The following is a 19982-nucleotide window of genomic DNA, read 5'->3' as shown; positions in this document are numbered from 1 at the left end:
AAGGCTGTGGACATCCAGGCCGGTTGGCTGGCTTCTGCTGGCCTCAGGACATGGAGCTGCTCAAGACTCAGACTGTGATCCTGACAGACAGCTGCCCCTCCCAGTGACACACGGTCCCCAACTCCCTCCTGCTGCCCTATCCTGGCTTCCGGAACCCAGACAGCACACCTCTCCCAACATACACCACAGCAGAACTCAGGCCCCCGAAGGTCCTGCTGGCTCCTTGTACCCAGCTGGCCCCAACCCCCCTTGGGCCCCACCACACCCCTGCCACCCTCTGGCCGTTTATGTGGCCAGGGGCCCTGCTTCCCTTGAGGATTGCCTCTCTGGCCTCCTGGAGCAAAGGCCAGGCCTGCACCTGGGTCAGGCAGCCACAGGGGGAGGCCTGACCTTGGGGAAGCCCCACGGCCTCAGGGAGCCTCTCTGCCTCAGCTCCCGGGGCTGGCACCTGCACCTGAGGTCTGCAGTGCGGTCCTGGCCCCAGCAGCCACTCCCCAGGCTTTGGCATGCCCTGCCCTGCCCACTCCCCGAGGGCCCACCTGTGTGATGCAGGCGCCTGTGAAGGCCACGATCACAGCCACCACGTTGACGGTCAGCTGGAACTGCAGGAACTTGGAGATGCTGTCATAGACGTTGCGGCCCCACATCACTGCCTTGACGATGCTGCTGAAGTTGTCGTCTGTCAGGATGATGTCTGACGCCTCCTTGGCCACATCTGTGCCTGCAATGCCCTGTGGGGACAGGGACAGGAGCCTGGGTGGGGTAGTCAGGGAGATCAGCAGCTATAGCAGCGCTGTCCTCATCCCCTGTCCTACTCAACCCTCCCTGCACACCCCCTCACCAAATGCCCAGCACAGCCGGACCAATGGGACACACACACACACCAATGGGACACACACACACACACACACACACACACACACACCCCTACTCCTCACACATCCAACAACATCCAACACCCAGCCCCGATGCCAACCCTCTGCTTCAGAAAGCCTCTCCTCAGCCCCTCCTCCTCCTCCCTCCCCGAGACCCATCTTTCAGGGAGCCTCCCTCTACCCTTCCAGGAAGACCCTGGGGGCCAGGCTGAGTCTGTGAGCATTAGGCACACAAGGTGGATGGTGTGTGAACTGGTTTGAGTGTACACAGTGCACTGTCCATACCCCCCGCCCTGCCAGGCCCTGCCTCCAGCCCCGCACGAGCGCTCCTACCATGGCGAAGCCCACGTCCGCCTTCTTGAGTGCAGGCCCGTCATTGGTGCCATCCCCCGTCACGGCCACCACCTGCCGCTGCTCAGTGTGTGTGCTGTCGATGATGCCTGTGGGGTGGGGCAGAAATATGCTCAGGGCCCTGGGATCCTCAGGGGGGTGGGGCAGCCTAGGCCAGCCTTGATCCTCAGGAGGGCCCTGGGCTGGGCACAGCCTCCTCTTTGGCCCCGCCCTTCCACCCGCCCTGGTCATGGTACTTCCTAGCTCCAGGCTTCCCATAGCTCCTGCAGGGGACATTGGGCATCTCAGCCCTGTGCTGGCTCAGGGCTGGGTTCCCCATGGTCTTGGCCAGGCTCACTTCTCCAGCACCCTCTTCACTCTCTACAGCCTTTGGCCACACCAGTGGCCACCCCAGCCAGCAACACCTCCCACCTCTTCCTGCACTCCAGGGGCCCCAGCTTTTCCTGGGACTCCAAGGTTTTTACAGCATCCTTCCATCTGCTCCCCAGCATCCCTCCCCTGCTCCCTGGGATCCAGTCATGCCTGAGGGGGGTATGGGCTGGGCCATTTGCCAATGACCCCTGACCCACTGTGTGGCCTTGACCTTTCTCCAGACATGCATCCTCAATAAAATATTCAACAAATAACAGGATGAACACATGGCATGTGGTCCCTTTCACTGAGCTAGGGCCTGTATAAAGGGTGTCATTGTTGGGCATGTGTGGGGTTTGTGCAGCCCTGAGCAGAGATGTCCACGTGCAGGACAGAAATTTGAGTGCCAGTCTTGACGTGTCCCTCTCTCGTTTGGCAAACCAAACCCAACACCAAGGCCTGTAGATCCTGGCTCCCAATCCCACTGGAATCCTTCCACTACTCTCTAGCCCCATCCCCTCTGCCAACAGCATCTCCATGCCCCCTCTGGGCTCCCCTTCCAATTTGACAGCAGCCTCAGGGTCTAACACCTGAGTCTGAACCTGTGTCTCCAGCCAAAGGCTACCTGGCCTCAGGATGACACCCATGTTCTCAGCTCTGAAGTCTGAAGTCCTCTGTGGTCAGGCCTCATTCCTTTTCTGATCTTGTTGTCTCACCCTCTTGTTGCCTGGCCACCCCCAATCTGTGCTCCAGCTACAGGAGTGGCTTATGGGTCTTGCAAAGCCTGCTCCCACTTGCCCCTGTGTCTGCACAGCCTGTTCCTTCGGCCAGCTGTGCCCATTACCCATCTGCAGTCTTATTTTGGCTGCTATGTCCCTGGGGAGACTTTGTGACCCCCCGAGGACCCCACCCACCCTACAGACCACTGTGGCTCTGATATGTGTGTCTCACTGTCCTGTACCTGGCAAACACCAACAGCCTGTGGAATGAGGGAATGAGTTTCTTGACTTGGGGCACTGTACACCCTAGTTTTTTCCAACTATCAAGGTTCCACACTCTTCAAGGCCCAGCTCCAAGGCCATGTGCTCTGGGAGTCATCCTGGGCACTCTCTCCAGCTGGTGGCAGTACCTGAGTCCACTGCCCAGAGCATCCCCTCCAGTTTGTCCACTTGGCATCTGAGGCCTTCATCCCTGCCTGGGGTGTTTCTCTAAGGTGGTGGTGGTGGTGGGTTTCTCAGTGGCTTCCCAGGCTGGAACTGGCCTTTTCACAGCATTCCTGCTGTTCCACAAAGGGGCCGGGAGCTGGGAGGGCATCCACCCCCAGACCCTTCTCCTGCACCTCCAGTGCTAACACGGCCCTGCCACTCCACTGACACTGCCCCCACCATGCCTGGTCACCAGGGGCTATTCTGCAGTCACCTCTATGGTCACGTCCCCGTCCCACCACTCTGGACCTCTCGGCGCCATGCATGCTGTGGACCACACCTTCCTTCCCAACAGGCTCCCTTCCTTGTCTTCCTGGATGTCACTGTCCCTAGCTGTCCTCCTACTCCTCTGGCTGCCTCTTCATGGTCTCTGCTGTCAGACCTCCACCTCTGCTCATGGCCCAGGTGGGAGCTTCCTGGGTGCAGCCAGCTCCTCTGCTCTGCAGACTCTGCAGTTCATGCCTTTGTCTTACCTCTCTACTGAGCCCTGACTCTACAGATGTCCAGCTTGGACATCTCCACTTGGACGTCAGAGGGCCTTCAGCTCAGCCAGAATGCATAAGTTTCCCCTCAGATCTCCCCTTCCCTTGCAGCTCCTAACATTCAGCTGCCCACTCAGAAACCATGGGGCATGCTTGCAAGCAGCAGGCTCTCAAACCGGTGTAGACTGCAGGAGTCCTGGACTGCTCACCTCTCTCATCCTTCCACCATATCCAAGTTGCCAGGCCCAGGCCCTTCCACCACCCAGACAGTCCTCAGATCTTGCAACGTCCAGCTGCACCTGTACTGGACCCAGTTCAGGTGTCACCTATCAAAGTTGGACGATCCCGGTGGTCCCTCTGCCTCCCCGTTACTCTCCACACAGCAGGGAGTGAGCTTTCTAAAACAATGCTTTTCCTGGCAAGACCCTCCCAACGTCTCCTGACTCTGGGCCAACATCATAGGTTATTAGCCTGGCATTCAAGGCCCTGCATGATCTGACACTGGCACCCCTTCTCCAGTCTCCTCCTCTGTCTCCCTCTCTTGCTCGAGGTCCCAGCCCCAGTGAGTTTCTTTCCACTTCTTGAAGGTGCCTGGAAATCTTTGCCTCTGGATTTTCACAGTGCAATTCTCTGCCCCGCCGGAAACACAAACACAAACCCTTTCTCCTGGATCCCCACTCCATCTTCAATGGCCTCTGATGTGACCTCTCTTCTGCAGCCTGAGTTAGAGGCCAGAGAAGCCCCAGATCCCCCTTTCTCACCCACCAGTGCAGCCTCTAGCTCTATGGAGGGACGCCACCTATTTAGTGTCTGCTGGATGGAACCTGGTTCATGAATCCCAAGACACAAGGACCGTGTTTGCCAAGAGCAGGGCCTGGCACATAGTAGCACATAGTAGATCCTCAATAAACATTTAGCAAGAGAATGGGTGAATAAATGAATAAGTGGTTGAGTAAGAAATGAGGATAGGTTGGGAGCCCCTTGCTTGGAGATCTGTGGTTGGAGGGCCCTGTGTTTCTGTTACCAGGCCAGATCTGCCTCCATTAATCTCCTTGGGCAGCACTTCGGGAAAAAAATCCAAGATGTCTTAGGGGATGGCTTTATCCGGAAACCTGCCCCCCATGGCCATTTTACAGATGAGAAACTGAGTCCCAGAAGAGGAGGGACTTGCCCAAGGCCACAGAGCAGATCAGTGGCAGGGTCAGGACTTGAACCTAGGGCTGTGTGGCTCTAAAAGTGTCCAGCAGCTGGCCACAGAGATGGGCTCAGCAACCGATGTGCCCTCGCTCTGGAGGGGGAAAGGTCAGGAAAAGGATACTGACTTTTGGCCTCATCTCTCAGGTTGCCATTCCCCAAATAGCCCATCTCTGGGGTCCTGGTTAAAGATTTGGTTGGGGGCCTCCAAGACCAGGCAGATCCAGGGTCTCAAACACAAACTCTGGGGCCAGACTGAGAACATTAATAAGTGGAGTGAGCTGGATGTCACACATTGAGGAGTGGTAAAGACTGTGTCAGACGTGAGAGAGCAGAGTCAGTATAAAGTCATTCTAACTCAACATTATTAAAAGGCACCATTACCAGCCAAATAAAATACATCTGGGGCCCATACAGCCCTCAGGCCCTAAGTTTCGGACCCTGGGTAGAACCAGTCCCATTGCTTCCTAGAGAAGGAAGAGCCCAGAGAGAAGATTCATAACTTCTGCATCTCACTGTGGCCCTCGGGCAGCTTCCCAGGACTGCAAAGTGGGTGGGATAAAGGTGTCCCCAGGTGTGGGGAGCCCCAGACAAAAGTCCCTTCTATCCTGGAAAGAAGCTGCAGGGACCAGGAGAGGAGGGGATTCTGGCCTCAGAATTGCCCGTGTCGCCCAGGTCTTACCTTTGACGAGGGTGTGCTTGTCTGTGGGGGAGGAGCGCGCCAGCACCCGCAGCTTTGGCCAGATCTTGTCGATTCGCTCCTGCTCAATCTGGAGGGGGTTGGGGGAAGACAGGTTGGTGGGGTCAGGGAGAGAGACTGAGGCCTGGAGAGGGGAGAGGTGTCACCCAGAGTCACTGGGCTCTTAGTGGCACACTGGCTGGCTTCTGTATAATCATGCAACCCCCGTGCCTGCCAGGCCCCTTCCTAGCTCATCCCCCGGAGACCCTTTGCGCTGGGCACATACCTCTCCCTTCTCATTGCGGATCCTCCGGTTGAACTCCTTGCCCTCCAGGCACAGGAAATCCTCCCCAGGATGGATGATGCCACACTTGATGGCGATGGCACGGGCTGTGTTGATATTGTCCCCGGTGACCATGCGGACTGTGATGCCTGCCCGCTGGCACTTGCGGATGGCTTCTGGGACCTGGGTGGGAGGGCAGAAGCCATGGGGGTGCGCACCACCTCGGGCAGGCCTTCACTGCTCTTACTCCAGAGTGAGCCCTGCTCCCAGGAGCTCCATTGTAAGGGGCCTAGATGACCACGAGATATGATAGTACATAGGGCACACGGGCCATCTCCTCCCTTCCTGTGCCCATGGCAGGCATTGTTAATTGATCACAGCATCCTCTGATTCAATGGTCTCATGTGGGTCTCACAATTATCCTCATCAGAATCCCAGGCAGCCGCGCCTACCACTGCAACAGCCCATCCTGAGCTGAAACCGCTGGCTATCCTGACCTAGGCAAGGACTTTGAGGAAGACCCCAGTAAGTATCCCCTCAGATCTGGCTCCAGGCAAAAGCACAGAACACTCTTCTATTGCACAGGAACTTGTGTCTGCTTTATCCTAAAAACTCACTGATAAAATACATTTGTGTATTTTCAGTTTTTTTGAGGGGGAATGTGACATTGGCTTAGAATAAATACAAATGATTATGCTTCATCTAAAATACATTTCCTTGAGAGAGTAAGGACTGCCTCCTGCCTAGACTATAATGATAGACCAGTGTTTGGGCCACTCAGGCCAGAGCAGACCCAGCTCATCAGAAGCCAACGAACACCCCTCCCCCACATGCCCTGCCCTCCCCAGAGCTGTGCATTTACCCAGCAATTAGGATGGGAAAACCAGCCTGGAGCTGCTGTCCCTTTACACACAACATAGATCACTCACCAAGAGATTCTTACCCATGGGCGGTGACAAATAATAAAATAAAGTGTTATTTGCTTTTGCTGAAAAAATGCCTTTTGAGTGGGAGAGGGCACATCAAAGGCAGAAAATCCAGTTGTACCAAAAGACCAAAAGCACTTTAGAATCTCAGGCCTGGAGGGGCTGAGTTCAACTCTCAACTGCTCTCAACAATCTTAGAGCCTGGGAGCTCACTCTCACCCCCGCCCTGCCAAGCCACTGCTGAGAGGGTTTGAAGACTATTATGAGCTGAATTGTGACCCCCTAAAAAGATATGTTGAAGTCTGAACCCCTAGTGCCTATGCATGTGCTCTTGTTTATAGATAGTATATTCATAGGGCTAATCAAGTTAAGATGAGGTCATTAGGGTGGGCCTCATCCAGTGTGGCTGGAGTCCTAATGAGAAGGGGAGATGTGGACACAGACACACACAGGGGGGATGTCAGGTGATGAAGGCAGGGATGGGGAGATGCTGCCCCATGCCAAGGTATGCCGAAGACTGCCGGCAAACACCAGAGCTGGGTAAGAAAGATTCTCCCTCATGGCCCTCGAAGGAACTCACACTGCTGACACCTTGATCTTGGACATCCAGCCTCCGGGTCTGTGGACAACATTCTGTTGTGGAAGTTGCCCAGTCTGTAGCCCTTTGTTATGGGGGCCCTGGCAGACTGATACACAGAGTCGGAGCCTGGCCTAGAGCTGGATGTGGACAACTCCTGCCCAGTGGTCCCTTTCTGCCCTCAGAGATTTTAGGAACAAGGATTACTCTTGAAAATACCTCACCCCTGTCCACCCCCATCCATGCCACCTGCTGTTCCTTGAGCCTGGAGTACCACCATCTCCAGCTGGAGTCAGTGCCTAGCCTCTCCCACCTCCCTGCCTCTGGCTTTGCCCTTTGTCCATTGTTCCCCTACCCTGACCACCAGTGACCTGTCTGCGGGACAGGTTGTGGTGTCACTCTCTTCAGGGGCTTACAGAGAAAATCCGGACTTCTAAATGTGGGCCTCTTGTAGTGGAGGGATAAATGAATGCTGTGGAGGGTCCAGTTGAAGACAGGCAGCCCTGCCCAGCTCCCAGAGCTGTGTAAGAGACAAGCTCTGTTGTGGCAGGCAGTGATCACCCTGTCATTGAAGGGCTAGAACAGGACGAGCTGACCACAGGTCTCTTCTGGGTACATTTCCAGGGCCAGGGAGGAGCCTTCTGGTGCCTGCTCAGGGCTCAGGGGCCATGTGAACAAGACCTCTGCCTCATGCCACAGTGGGTGCTACATAAGCAGTCAAGACCTCTTTTTAAGGAACTGGAGGGTATGGGGATGTGGAATGTCCAAGATCCCGCTTACATAATTTATCCTCACAATGGCTGTGACCTGGCCTGCAGCCCTCTGCTGTCTTCTGTCCCAGAGAATGTGAAAGAGCCACTGTTCTTTTGGGAACACACACCTTATCTGTCCCAAAAGGAATAATTTAAATTGTTTGATTCAAAGATGTTTGAGGTCTTGGAGTTGGAAGGAACTTTAGGTCATGACTCTGATGCTCTGCTCATTGCCTAGATCTCCACCCAGGCATTGCTGATAGATGGTAGGCCAGCCTCTGCTCGCAAGCCTCTATTGACAGGGTGGTCACTCCCTCCAAGGCTGGCTGCTCCATGGTAGAACAGTCTGTCATATTTGTTCACATAATCATCTTTTTCTCAGATAACAGAACAGTTACTCTGGGTTAGGCCTGTATTCTTGTATGAGGCATGGTCTTTGGCAAAGGTTGGCGCAAAGGGCTCTGGGAGCACAGAGGACAGCACCATTACTTTAGAAGGTAGTGGGTGGGGAGGAGAAATCTGTGAGAGCTTCCTGGAGGAGGGGAGCTGCTTCTGTCCAGGCAGCATTAACTGAGGCTCTGGTGCCTGGCACTGTGTCCGGGCTGGGGCTACCTAGATGGTTACTTCATTGTGGTCCTGGCTGTAGAGAACTCTCCCACCAGGTACACAGGCATAGATGGCAGGAAGGCTCTACAGGTGATCTGGAGGGGCTGAGGCTGAGGGGAGATGAGGGGTAGGGGCTGGTGGCCATGAAGTTGGAGAGGGGCCTGAGGTCTGAAGGTACTGCAGTCAGGGACTCCCTCCTGCAGGCCTGGGACCCATGGCAAGTCTGAACTGGGGATGAGGTGATGGGTGCTATGTTTTAGAAAAACTTGTTTAGCAAACCTATGCTTTCAAAACTATCTCAAAGAGGTGAAATCTGCCTGTCCAGAGTCCCCACCCTTTGGGCCTCCCCCAAACAAGCTGACTCTGGGAGAAGAGGGAGGCCAGTTTTTATGGCCCCCCAACCTTCCTCTGTGTGGTGGGGGCTTCTCTGCCTAAGGGAGAGAGGGTTCGGGGACCAAAAGGCTGGGCAGGCTTTGCACCAGGTCCTGCCCGAGCCTTGGTTTCCTCATCTGTAAAATGGGGATGGCTGTCTCTGAGGCTGGAGGATGCTGTGGCGAGGGGCGAACAGCAGCAAGCACAGGGACAACAGAGCCTGGTGGCGAGGGCGGGGAGGCAGGCAAGGGGTCTGATCCTGGTCTTTCTTGCTTGTTCTTTCTGCTTGAGGGAGAGTGGAAGGAGGCAGAGGGAGGGCATGGATGCACATGTGGTGGGGTGGAGAGGCATCTGGGGCATGGAGGTGTGGTGAGATGGTGTGGGCACTCCACCACAGCTCCTGGCTCAGGTGCCTTAGGGGCTGTGACCCACCTCCAATATGGGAAAACTCCTCGCAGACCTGGGAACATCTGAGGAACCCTCCCTGGCCACCTCAGCCACTCCCCTTCCTTTCTGAGCAGCGGGGCCCCTGACTGGTTGTCTTTGTTGTGCTTCAGTCCTGCCCTGCTTTAGGCTCTCATGCGCTCTGGGTCCACACCTCCCCCTTCACCAGACATTTTCATCAGGCTGTGGGATCTGGAGGGTAAGGACTGCCGGACACTCGGCACCCAGACAGGGCAGGGGCCCTGCAAGTGTGGGCTGTCTCTATGCTTACATCCCTTGAAGCCTGATCCGAGACATGATCTCACTGAGCCAGGTGAATGGGTGTGGACAGGGACATATAGACCCTTCACAGTTTAGCTCTAACCTCCCTTTCCAGACTTTCTTGTCCAAATTCAACTGTGGCACTCACCAGCCCCTGAACACTTAGCATCCCTTCCCTGCTCCTTGCCTTTCCTGGCACTGCCCCCGCTGCCTGGAATGCCCTCTCTCCCTTAATCCGTGTGTTGACAATCCCATCTTTCATGTGAAATGCTCTCTACTCAGGATGCCTCCAACCCAGTGGGACACTTCTTTAAACCCCGCTCAATGCCTCCTTTATTGCTCACTCATTCATTTGTACAACAACCAGCTACTAAACATCCGACTGTTTGGGCACTGAGGATCCAGAGATGATTAAGACTCAAGCCCCAGAGGCATTGATCTGGGTGAAATATGCTTTCCACATAAAAAGCTGTTAAAAAAAATTGTTCATTTGCTAAAATTATCCAAGATTTTTCTTACAGAGGAAAAACAGCCAGGAAATGGGTGCTTCCTGTTTTCATTAAATAAAGGCTTTTAAACATCTGTTGTTTCTGATGACAGCCGTTGTCTGTGACTCCGAGGGCACCAAACACCCACAGATAACCCGGAAAATCCCAGACCGTCGCTCTCCTGATGGCTTTACCCACACTATCTTCCATCAGCCTCAGAGATGTGCCTGAGGTACCGTCTTCCGGTGGGGGGTTTGGCAAGCCTAGTTTGATCTGCTCTGTCCTTTGTCTTCTCAAGGCAAGAAGACAAGGTGGAGATTAGCCCCTTGACAGATGGGGAAACTGAGAAAAGCAGAATTTTCTTTCTGGCAGCAGCTGCAAAACACATCTGAAAGTGTCTGTAGGACCCTTGAGGTAGTCCTGGCTGAGGGTCTCACAATTACCTGGGGGAGCTTTACAGAAACACACTCACTGTAGGCACAGACACTCCCCGAAGGTCACCCAAAAGCTGGTGACAATGGCTGCCTCGGAGCCCAGAACAGGGGTTTGACGTAGGAGTTTACTTCACCCTGTCTGTGCCATTGAACTATTTGCATTTGGCCCATGTGCACAAATCCGCTAGGCTAAAAACCAAATAAATCAAAAAGGCATCCCTGCTCCACTGGGTGATACTGAGTCAGCAGGTCAGAGCCTTTATACTTTCAAGGATTGTCCCCAGGAACCCTGCTGTGTCCCTCACTTGTGAACTTGCAACTCTCATTGTTCAGATGGGGAAACTGAGGCTGGGGGAAGTGCTGCCCCTGAGGTCTTCTATGACAGAGTGGCGGGGCAGGATTAGAACCCATGTCCCTTGACTCTGCTGTGTCACTCCATGAAGCCACTGCTCTCCAACACAGCATACAAGCTCTGAATCTACATCCTGGGGGTGAGCCATGGTGAGGAGGTGAGGTCGCCAACAGGGAACAGGGATGCAGCGCTGAGAAGTGGGAAACGGAGTGAGGGGAAGGGTTCCAGTCAGCTGGCTCAGAATGTCAGAGCTTGGAAGGGACCAGAGGGGCACCTGGGCCAACCTCGTATTGTACAGGGGAGGGGCTGAGGCCTGGAGACGGGAAGTGGCTCGCTCAGGCTCAGGTCTAGGCCCCTTTTCTCTAGTATAGGGGCCTCCAGGATGAAAGGGTTCCCAGCCCTGCTGGGTGGGACAGGTCCCCTTCCCAGTCTGCCTGAAGCCAGTTTCCCTGGACGACCCTGCTGGCTACAGAAAAGGCCAGGGCCCCAGCTCAGCCCCTCGGAGGCCCTGTCTCGCCTCTCCCCATCCTCCTAACTTCGCACTATTTGCCCTTTCATTTCGTGGCACCCAGGAGACGGCCCTGGGGCAAGAAGGCGGAAACCTGCTCCAACGGGATGTGTTCAGCCATTTTCAGCCAGACTTTGGGAATGTCTTTGCCCCTGTTTGGAGTCAGTGTTTTCATCTGAAAATGTGGGGTAGAGGAAGGTGTTTAGACTAGGTCAGCAGTTCAGGCCTTGGATAGTGCCCCTTTAGTGGACTGGGAAATCAGTTTCATGGTTGGTAATCAGCATTTAAAAAAGGAAAGAAAGAAATAGGAGAGAACAGAAAATAGTCAAGTGCTTCACAAGATTTTGTGAGGTTCTTATTTTGATTACATGTGCGTGCTTACTGAGTCAGGACATAAAACACGTTTTAGTGTTATGGGTCATGACCAAAGAAGTTATGTGTCCAGGGCTGCTTTCTACCCCACCTCAGGGCTGTCTCAGGGAGGAGTTAGGAGCTCTGGGTGTGGAGGCTGGAGCGGGGCTCTGGGCTTGGGTAGGACAAAGGAGACTCAGGCGGACCTCACGTGCTGCACAGGGAATTTCTGGAAGGAGAGCACAAAGGGAAGCCTGAACCCATTAGCGGCTGGTAATGAGCAGGCATCCCACAGGGAGGCTGATAAATGGCCTGTCTATCCAGGCAGAGATGCAGTCTGCAGGAAAATGCATGTGGGCTCTGGTGTTGGGCACCAGGGGTATTAGTCGCCTTTGTTACTCTAGGCTCTGGATGGCAGTGAGGAGGCCTGGTGTGTGATATGTTGGAAAGTTGGGTTTCAAGTCCTGTTCATTCCCATTCATTCATTTCACAAACACTTACTGAGCACCTCCCATGGGCCAGGCTCTGTAATAGGGGCTGTTACATGTCACTGGACCCAGAGTAATATATCTACTGAGTGGGAGGCATAAAGGAAGGGGCCCCACATTTATAGGCCACCTGCCTGGTGCTAGACATTCTGCCTGTAGGTTGTCTGTGCATGATCTGACACCTCACAGTATCCTGGGGTGTGTATGTGTAATACTATTATTATCCCATCTGCACATGAGGATATAGAGGCTCAGAGAGGTTATGCAAGTGGTCCAAAGTCACACAGCCAGTAATGCTGGGAATCAGGATCCCAAGTCTGATGCCTGAGCTCACACTCTAGACCCCTCTCCCTGCTGTCTAAACATGAAAGTTCACATCTATGACTTTCTGGTTTCACATGGTCTTTGGAACACAGAATCTTACAATCCCAGGGCCAGGAACTTGGAGAGCATCTTATCAACCCCTTTTCGCTTAAAAGAAGGGGAAACAGAGGCTCTAAGAGGAGTAGGCAACAGCCAGAGGCCCCCAGGGAATGCTGTCGGGGCAAGTGGGGAACACTGAAGCTACCCTTGATGGATGAAGGAAGTCCCAGTGGGCATTGCCACCAAATCCCACAGCCAAGGCCAGTCTGGACCCAGCTGGGGTGGGGCTTGGTTTGGGAGTCAGGTCTGGGCCCAGCAGCTGTGTTAGTCCTCAAGCCCCTTCCATGCTCTGCCTTTTGGCGGGCACAGGGTAAGCTGACATGCTCTGCCTGCCCACAGCAGCATTTTGGAGATTTCAGGCAGCTCTCTCCTCTCCCCACAACCTCTTATTACCCTGGGCGGCCTGACTGATCATGACATCCCAATGTCCCCTGACCCTGCAAATCCCCATCGCCGAATTCTCGGCCTTCTCCCCAGAAGCAGATTGAGCTACAGGAGCCTGAGGACCTACTGTGAGCTGACTCCCTGTTAGGTTCACTTATTACATCACCTCCCTTGATCCTTACAGGGAGTAGGGGTGCTGTCAACCCCCCTATTTATGCTTGAGAATTTAACCTCCAGTTAACTTCTTAGCTCTGTTCCCTTGGAAACAGGGAGGAAGACTGTTAGCTGAGTCACTAGGCAAGCATGCTCAGGCAAACTGGATCTGAGTGGGAGAACTGTACATGCTGATGGGGACACCACATTTGGGGTTTTCCTGAGTGTGGTGACCTTTGTTACTGGGTGTCTCCTTTGCAGGGGCCCTGGAATCTAGGCCTATAAACTTGTTACAGGAGGTCCTGGCTCCTCTGGGTCCGGAGGCTTCTCAGGCAGGGCAGCCCCCACGCTTGTCCCTTCAGGAGCCAGAGGAAAGGTCTCTCCGTGACTGGCGGGACGGCTCCAGGATTGCCCCCATGGCAAAGCAACACCTGCTGGCAAGCTGTGGGTTCTGCCCTATGTCCTGAGCAATTTAATGCCAATTGTGGCCTATGCTGGTCTTACATGTCTGAATTTTTAGGAGTTAGGTAAAAAGAAGACACTGTGAGTGTTTCAGGGAAACTGAGGCTCAGAGAGTTTAGGCAGCTTATCCCAGGTTCCCAGCAGGCTAGACTCTGCCTCACCCCCTTCCTGAGCCTGCTGGCCCTGGGGGCCTACCTCGGGCCGCACGGGGTCCTCGATGCCCACCACACAGATGCAGGTGAGGTCATTGAGGATGTCATTCTCATTGTCCCAGTCGGGCTCAGGGCTGCTGGGGAAGTCGCGGTAGGCCACACAGATGGTACGGAGACCATCGCAGGCCATGGGCTCAATCACCTTCTTTACCATCTCATCCCGGTCACGGGGCCGGAAGACCCGGGGCTCACCTGCCCCAGTGAGGATTTTGCAGCACCTGAGGGAGGACAGGAGGGAGATGGTAAGGTCCAGCCAAGGGCCTAAGGACCCTCCCTCCAGTCGGCTCGAGCTCCCCTCCCCCTCCCCAGTGATGCCCAGCTGGCCGTGGTTGGTCATTCAGTTCCCATCCAGTCCATTTCCCATAATGCTTCAGGGCTGGTACGGGCCTCTGGGCCCCAGGGAGGGATGAAATCAGGACCAACCAAAAAGTAATCAGGCAGCCTTCTTGCAATATCTGCCCAGTCCATTCAGCTAGAACAGATCTACTTTGAGCTGTTTTATATTCACAAGATTTTATCTGAAAAAATAGTTCCACAGCTAAAATGGTTTTCAAAAGGCATGAAACCTAGGCTAGTGGTTTTGACCCTGCTTGCACATTAGAATGGCTTGGGGAACACTGAATAAATAAATACCAGTGTGTGAGCCTAATGGCAGAGGTTCCATTTCAGTTTGTCTGGAGTGAGTCCAGGAATCAATGTTTTTTTTAAAGCTCCCTGGGGTGATTCCAGTGGGTGGCCAGGGTTGAACACCACTGGGCTAGACCAATCCCTTTAAGTTACAAGCAGGGAAACTGAGGCCCAGAGTGGGGGAGTGACTTGCTTAGTTCCCCAGGCTTATTTGTGGCACCTGGAGTCAGAGGAGACTGGTGAACACTGAAAATTGCTATCAACCAACTCTAGGCTAAGAGACATGAAATGAGAGATCTAACAGTGGTGATGGGAAGAACTTCCTACTAGTGACTAAAGGAGGTGGAAGGTGAGGACTATCTGTAGAACTTTTAAGAAGGAAATAGAAAAAGCAGTGGGCAAGCAGCCCTGGAGGTGGTCTTGCTGTGGGAAGTTGGGCAGGGCCCTCCCTGTGCCTCTGGGTGCAGATGGCTTCTCCAGCCCCTCCTTACATATATTATATATATTATAAATTAATATATATATATATTATATATACAGGACAGCCCGCACTGCGTGACCTCTTCCCCCCACCCCGCCCCAGCTCCCCGTGGCCCCACCGCCCACCAGGCTGCTTACTTCTTGAGCACAATCTCAGAAGCTCCCTTGCTATACATGCGGAAGCTCTCGTCCGGCATCTTGATGACTGTGCTCATGGACTTGCGCACAGAGTTGAAGGTGTACACTTTGTACAGCTTCTCCTCTGGCATCTGGCTGCGTACGGGCTCATAGTCCTGCTTCAGGTCCAGCACGAAGCCCAGCAGGCCACACTCTGTCTTGTTGCCCACCTGCCGAGGCAGGGCGCCCTCCTTCTCTGGGGACTGTGGAGAGAGGCAAGGGCGGCTCACAGGGGGTGGCCTCCAAGCCTTAGGGCTGCTGCTTCGTGGTCTGAGGGTGGGAGCCAGCCCCTGGCTGGCCCCTCTCTCCTCAGTGAGACTTGTGCACCGCCTCCATTTGCACCCAGACCCAATTCTGGCTCTAGATGAAAGGAATTAAGCAAGAGCAGCTTTTAAAAAAATGATGAACTATTTTAACCATAGGAACATGATAGAGAATACCAAAAGAAACAGTTGTGTACCCACCATCCAGCTTTGTAGAACCTTCACATTTTGCCATATTTGTCTCAGATTTTTTTCTTTTTCAAGAAGAAAAACATGACAGATAAAGTTAAATTCCCTGTGTACCCCTGCCCATCTGCAAAATCCACCCCTTATTCCAGAAAGAACCTTTATCTTAAGTTTGTCATTAATCGTTACACTGTGTACATTTTAAACTTTTGAGATAGCTCTACATTGATGTGCAGTGAGAAATAATTCAGAGATGTCACATACCCTTCCCCCACTTCCCCCACTGCTCACCTCCTGTCTGACTGTAGCACATCACAACCCAGATACTGACACTGATGCAATCAGACTGACCTCATTCAATTCACGTTTTACATGCACTCGTTTATGTGTGTGTTTAGTTTTATGCAATGGCCATCGCATGTTGCTTCCCGAGACCACCACTGTGAAGACACGCAACAGTTCATGACAAGGGCCCCTGGGTCCCCTTTTCACAGCTGCAGCCCCCTCCCTTGCCTCCCCTTCCCTGGCCCTGCCAACCACCAATCTGTTCTCTATGTCCGTAACTGTGTCACTTCAAGCATGTTATATACATGGAGTCATTCAGTATGTAACCTTTGAGCTTTTCTTCACTCAGCATAATGTCCTTGAGCCCCAGACATGTTGCTGCATGTGTCAACCCCTTGTTCCTTTCCACCGCTGAGCAGTATTCCATGCTATGGATGGCCCAACTCTTGGGATCTCAATTTAGGTTCAACAAAACGAAACTGTTATTTTTGTACGTCAAAGGTCAAACATTGGCAGTTGCATGTAGTCTAACTAATGTATGTCTGTATGTGTGCATGTTAAAAACTTCACATAAAGAGACCACATACATTCTTCTATACCTGGCTCTATTCACATAACATTACATTTTTGAGAGTCACCTGTGTTTATGGCACTGGTTTGTTCCTTTCTAAAGGCTCTATGGATGCCACTCTGTGAACAGCCACAATTTACCTCTCTATTCCTCCAGTCCCTCCCTCTTTTCCCTCTTTCTTTCCACTCACTCATGTAGCACATGCTCCTAGGTACCTGCTAAGTGCTGGTCCTCTGCCAGCTGCTGGACTGCATGAGCCCCACATGTCCCAGCCCCGGAGACTCAGTGGAATCACAAACCACATCTCCCCCAGCACCTTTCACTTCCTCGTGTGGCACCTGCCCACGAGCTGCTTGTGCCTCTGTGCCTTCACCCCTGCAGCTCTCCTTCCCGTTCCCTGCCAGGCAAACTCCTCCTTGCCCTTTAAGGACTAGCTCAAATACCTCTTTGTCTTTGACAGCTTTGTGGGTCTGTCTCCCCTTGAGGAAGTGCACTGTATTCCTCTCCTCGCTGGATTCTCAGGGCCAGCACAAAGCCCAGCACACAGAAGGCACTTACTAAATGTTTACTGGATAGCTCAATGCAGACCAGTATGGCAGGGGACATGGGGCTTAAACCATAAGAACAAGATGCCTCCATAACAAGGGCACTCGTGGTGGGATTAGCAGGAAGCTGTGGGAAGTTCATATTTGCAGGTAAACTCACCTCCCTCATGCTCCTGCACATACATGCACACACCCACTCACTCCTCCTACATTACAGTGAATACGCAGGGAGAGGTAAAAGCCACCATAGATGAACACAACCCCTAAGAGGTTTTGACTAATGCTTTTGCACCCCCTACCCTTGGTTAGTGGCTTTTCAATGGTCTCAGACCAGCTTTGCCCAAGAACCCTCTGTATCCTCATCCTTGGCCTCCCTCATAATGCTCAGAAGAGCAGCCCAGACAGGAAGAAGGTGGGAGTCTAGAAGATGCTGGCATGGGCCAGCTGTGCAGGACTGGACAGCAACTGGACATCTTCCTGGCTTACCTCCCCTTCCACAGTTAGGGCTCGAGTCCCATGCAATCACAGGCATCAATAATGCAATGATCCTGAGACCCAGGGATTCATAGGAAGAACAGAACCTTAGACCATAAGGCCATGTCCTCAGTTTCTCCATCTGTGAAATGGAGAGACTGGAGCAGATGCTCTCTAGCTGAGAGAAAAATCAACGCTTTCCAACCCTTTCCCCTTCAAGCAGGTCATGGTGAGGGATGGCAGAGCAAGGCAGAGCTGCAGCCTTTCAGTGGATGGTCAGGGGTCTGTGGCGGGGAATGAGGCTCAGAACACACTCCCCACTTCCACACCATGCCAAGCTCTGTCTCCAGCGTCACAGGCCTTGGAAGGCTCCCCACTCCCAAGCTCTTTGGTGGGATCTGACTTGGAAGCAAAGGTATCATTGTAGCTTCCCATTTCTGACATTTGGGAAAGTAAATCCTAAGCACTTTCCTTCGTCTCTGTAGTGTGCTGTTAAATTGTGCTTTTAAAATTTATATATTTATTTACTTTTTTTTTTTTTACAACTTTGTAATTAACCTTATGGTTATTTCCAGAGTTTATGTATTTTTCACAACAGTTTTTTTTCCCCTTCCATTAATGAAAGAAAATGACAACACCAAGGACTTAAATAAAAATGCCTAATTACTTATTTGCCCAAGAGAGCTGAGCAGTTATGCCTGCAAAACACCCAGCATTTTATTACTCTCTGTGAAATATGTTAATTTTCCTCTAAAAGAATTCCTAACAATCCATGGTTGCAAATGGCAGAGCTGCCTCCTCTGTAATTCAATTTGTTTCCGTGAACTTGAGCTCTGAAATTGCCTACGTGCATTATTAAGAAGCAGGGGCATTATTAAGAAGCAGGGGCTCGCCCCTTTTCTCTTTTGGCTTTTTTTATCTTGACAAACCCCAAGGTTTCATTATTGCCGTAGCCTTTCCAACAGTCTTTTATGTCCAGGGCTCCAATTAGGCAGCTAAGGCATCCATATTGTTTCGGTTTTGACGAACAGGAAGCAGGCCCAGGAGGGCAGTGAATTGCTTAGGGCCACAGACCCGCAGAGGGGCAGATCCAGGGCTGCCCAGGCCCCTGACTCCCGTTGCAGAGCTTCATCCAGCACATTTCCCTGTGTGGGTGTTGAGCCCTTCAGGAGTGCTGGGTGCAGCCACAGGCGTAACTTTGAGAGGACAATTCATGCTCCTGTTTGGGGCTGCTGGGGAGTGAACAGAGCTGAGATCAAGGTATGATAACTTGAAAAGCTACAAATTTTGAACAACATCTGCAAAAATGAGATTAAAAAAGTGTCGCTAGTATGTCTCACACTTCACACCCATTAGGATGACTATTATAAAAAAACTAGTCAGGAGAACAAGTCATGGTGGAGACATTGCAGCCCCTGTGCACTGTTGGTGGGGCTGAAAAATGGTGCAGCTGCTGTGGAAAACAATGCAGCTATTCCTTTAAAAGTTAAGCATGGAATTAGCATGTGATCCAGCAGTTCCACTTCTGGTTTTTACCCAAAAGAGATGAAAACCAGGAACTTGAAAAGGTATCTGTATATCCATGTTCATTATTCACAAAAGCCAAAAGGTGAAAACAACCCAAATGTCTATGGAAGGATGAACAGATAAATGAAGTGTGGTCTATACATACCAAGGGTATCTGTCTTGCTTATTTTTGCCTCCCACTGTGGGATAACCAATGAATCTGTGATGAATGAATAAATGAATAATTTATGTTTGTGTGTGGGGGTTGTTGCCAAGGGGAGGCCAGATAGGATGGAATTTTGTCAGAGTTTTGGCCCCCAGACTTGCCAGCAAAGGGCCTGTCCCCAGGAGCAACTCTGGTGCAAGGCTCCCGAGGAGCACGAGGTGGCAGTCACACCAGGGAGTCAGGGGATCTTCCTCAGAGTCCAGCAAGGTAGAAGGTCAGTGTGGGGGTCCAGGATGACAGACTGGGACAGGCTGAAAGCCCCTGTGGAGCTGCGCTCCTGGGAGGCAGACTCCTTGCAGCCCTTCCCAAGCTCACCAATGTATTTTGTGTGTATGTGTATATGGCATGTGTATGTGTGTGCAGTATGTGTGTATTTATGTGGCATGTGGGATGTCTATATGTGCATGTGTGTGTGGTGTGTGTTTTGTGTATGGTGTATGTGGCGAGTGTATGTGTTGTGTGTGTGGTATGTGCAGGGTGGTGGGGGATGTAGGGATTAATAGCTCTATTAAAAATCAGAATTCCCCATCCGGAGTTATTTGCTTTCTTTAAAATTGGAATGAAGTTGATATACAATATTATATTGGTTTCAGATGTACAACATAGTGACTCAATAATGGGGTTATTTGCTTTAGACTCTTCTCCCAGAGATAGTGTTTACAAAAAATGAAACCACAATAGTTGCTGAATTCAACACAAAGGCCCCTGCCATTTCACCATCAGAAAGAAGGACAGCCTACCCTAGGTCCCCATCTTAATGCCCTATAAAGTCATTTCCAGAGTCTTCCATGCCATCTGGCACCCTGGGCTTGGCCAGAGGTCAGTACTGGTGTGACTCAGAGGGACTTTGAGTCTCATTCAAATATTCAGTTGAGCCCTGAGTTTAAAGCCAGGAAATCTGAGTTCAAGGGTTGACCCTCTCCTCCCTAGAGCCACCTCCCACTTCCCCTTCTCCTAAACACTCTAGTTCTAAGATTCATGGGAAATAAAACCAAGCAGATCTTTCCTGTCTTTTAGAGGTTGTTAGGG

At 52.3% G+C, this 19982-nt stretch overlaps 1 protein-coding gene across 18 annotated transcripts in view; it reads right to left on the bottom strand.

Moving 5' to 3' along the window:
* The window catches only part of ATP2B2 (ATPase plasma membrane Ca2+ transporting 2), a 353731-nt gene that overhangs the window by 15846 nt on the left and 317903 nt on the right, over window positions 1–19982 (bottom strand). For all 18 annotated transcript variants that reach the window (XM_057506664.1, XM_057506651.1, XM_057506661.1 and 15 more), the window contains 6 exons: window positions 14859–15100; window positions 13597–13831; window positions 5424–5603; window positions 5141–5228; window positions 1209–1315; window positions 540–731 (listed from right to left, as the gene is read on the bottom strand). In XM_057506664.1, coding sequence (XP_057362647.1) covers window positions 540–731; window positions 1209–1315; window positions 5141–5228; window positions 5424–5603; window positions 13597–13831; window positions 14859–15100 — 1044 coding nt within the window. The remainder of the gene's footprint in view (window positions 1–539; window positions 732–1208; window positions 1316–5140; window positions 5229–5423; window positions 5604–13596; window positions 13832–14858; window positions 15101–19982) is intronic.

Source organism: Manis pentadactyla, chromosome 1, assembly GCF_030020395.1.
Source record: "Manis pentadactyla isolate mManPen7 chromosome 1, mManPen7.hap1, whole genome shotgun sequence".
Taxonomy (NCBI): Eukaryota; Metazoa; Chordata; class Mammalia; order Pholidota; family Manidae; genus Manis; species Manis pentadactyla.
Note: the sequence above shows the minus strand (reverse complement) of the source record. Positions and strands in the feature narration are given on the sequence as shown.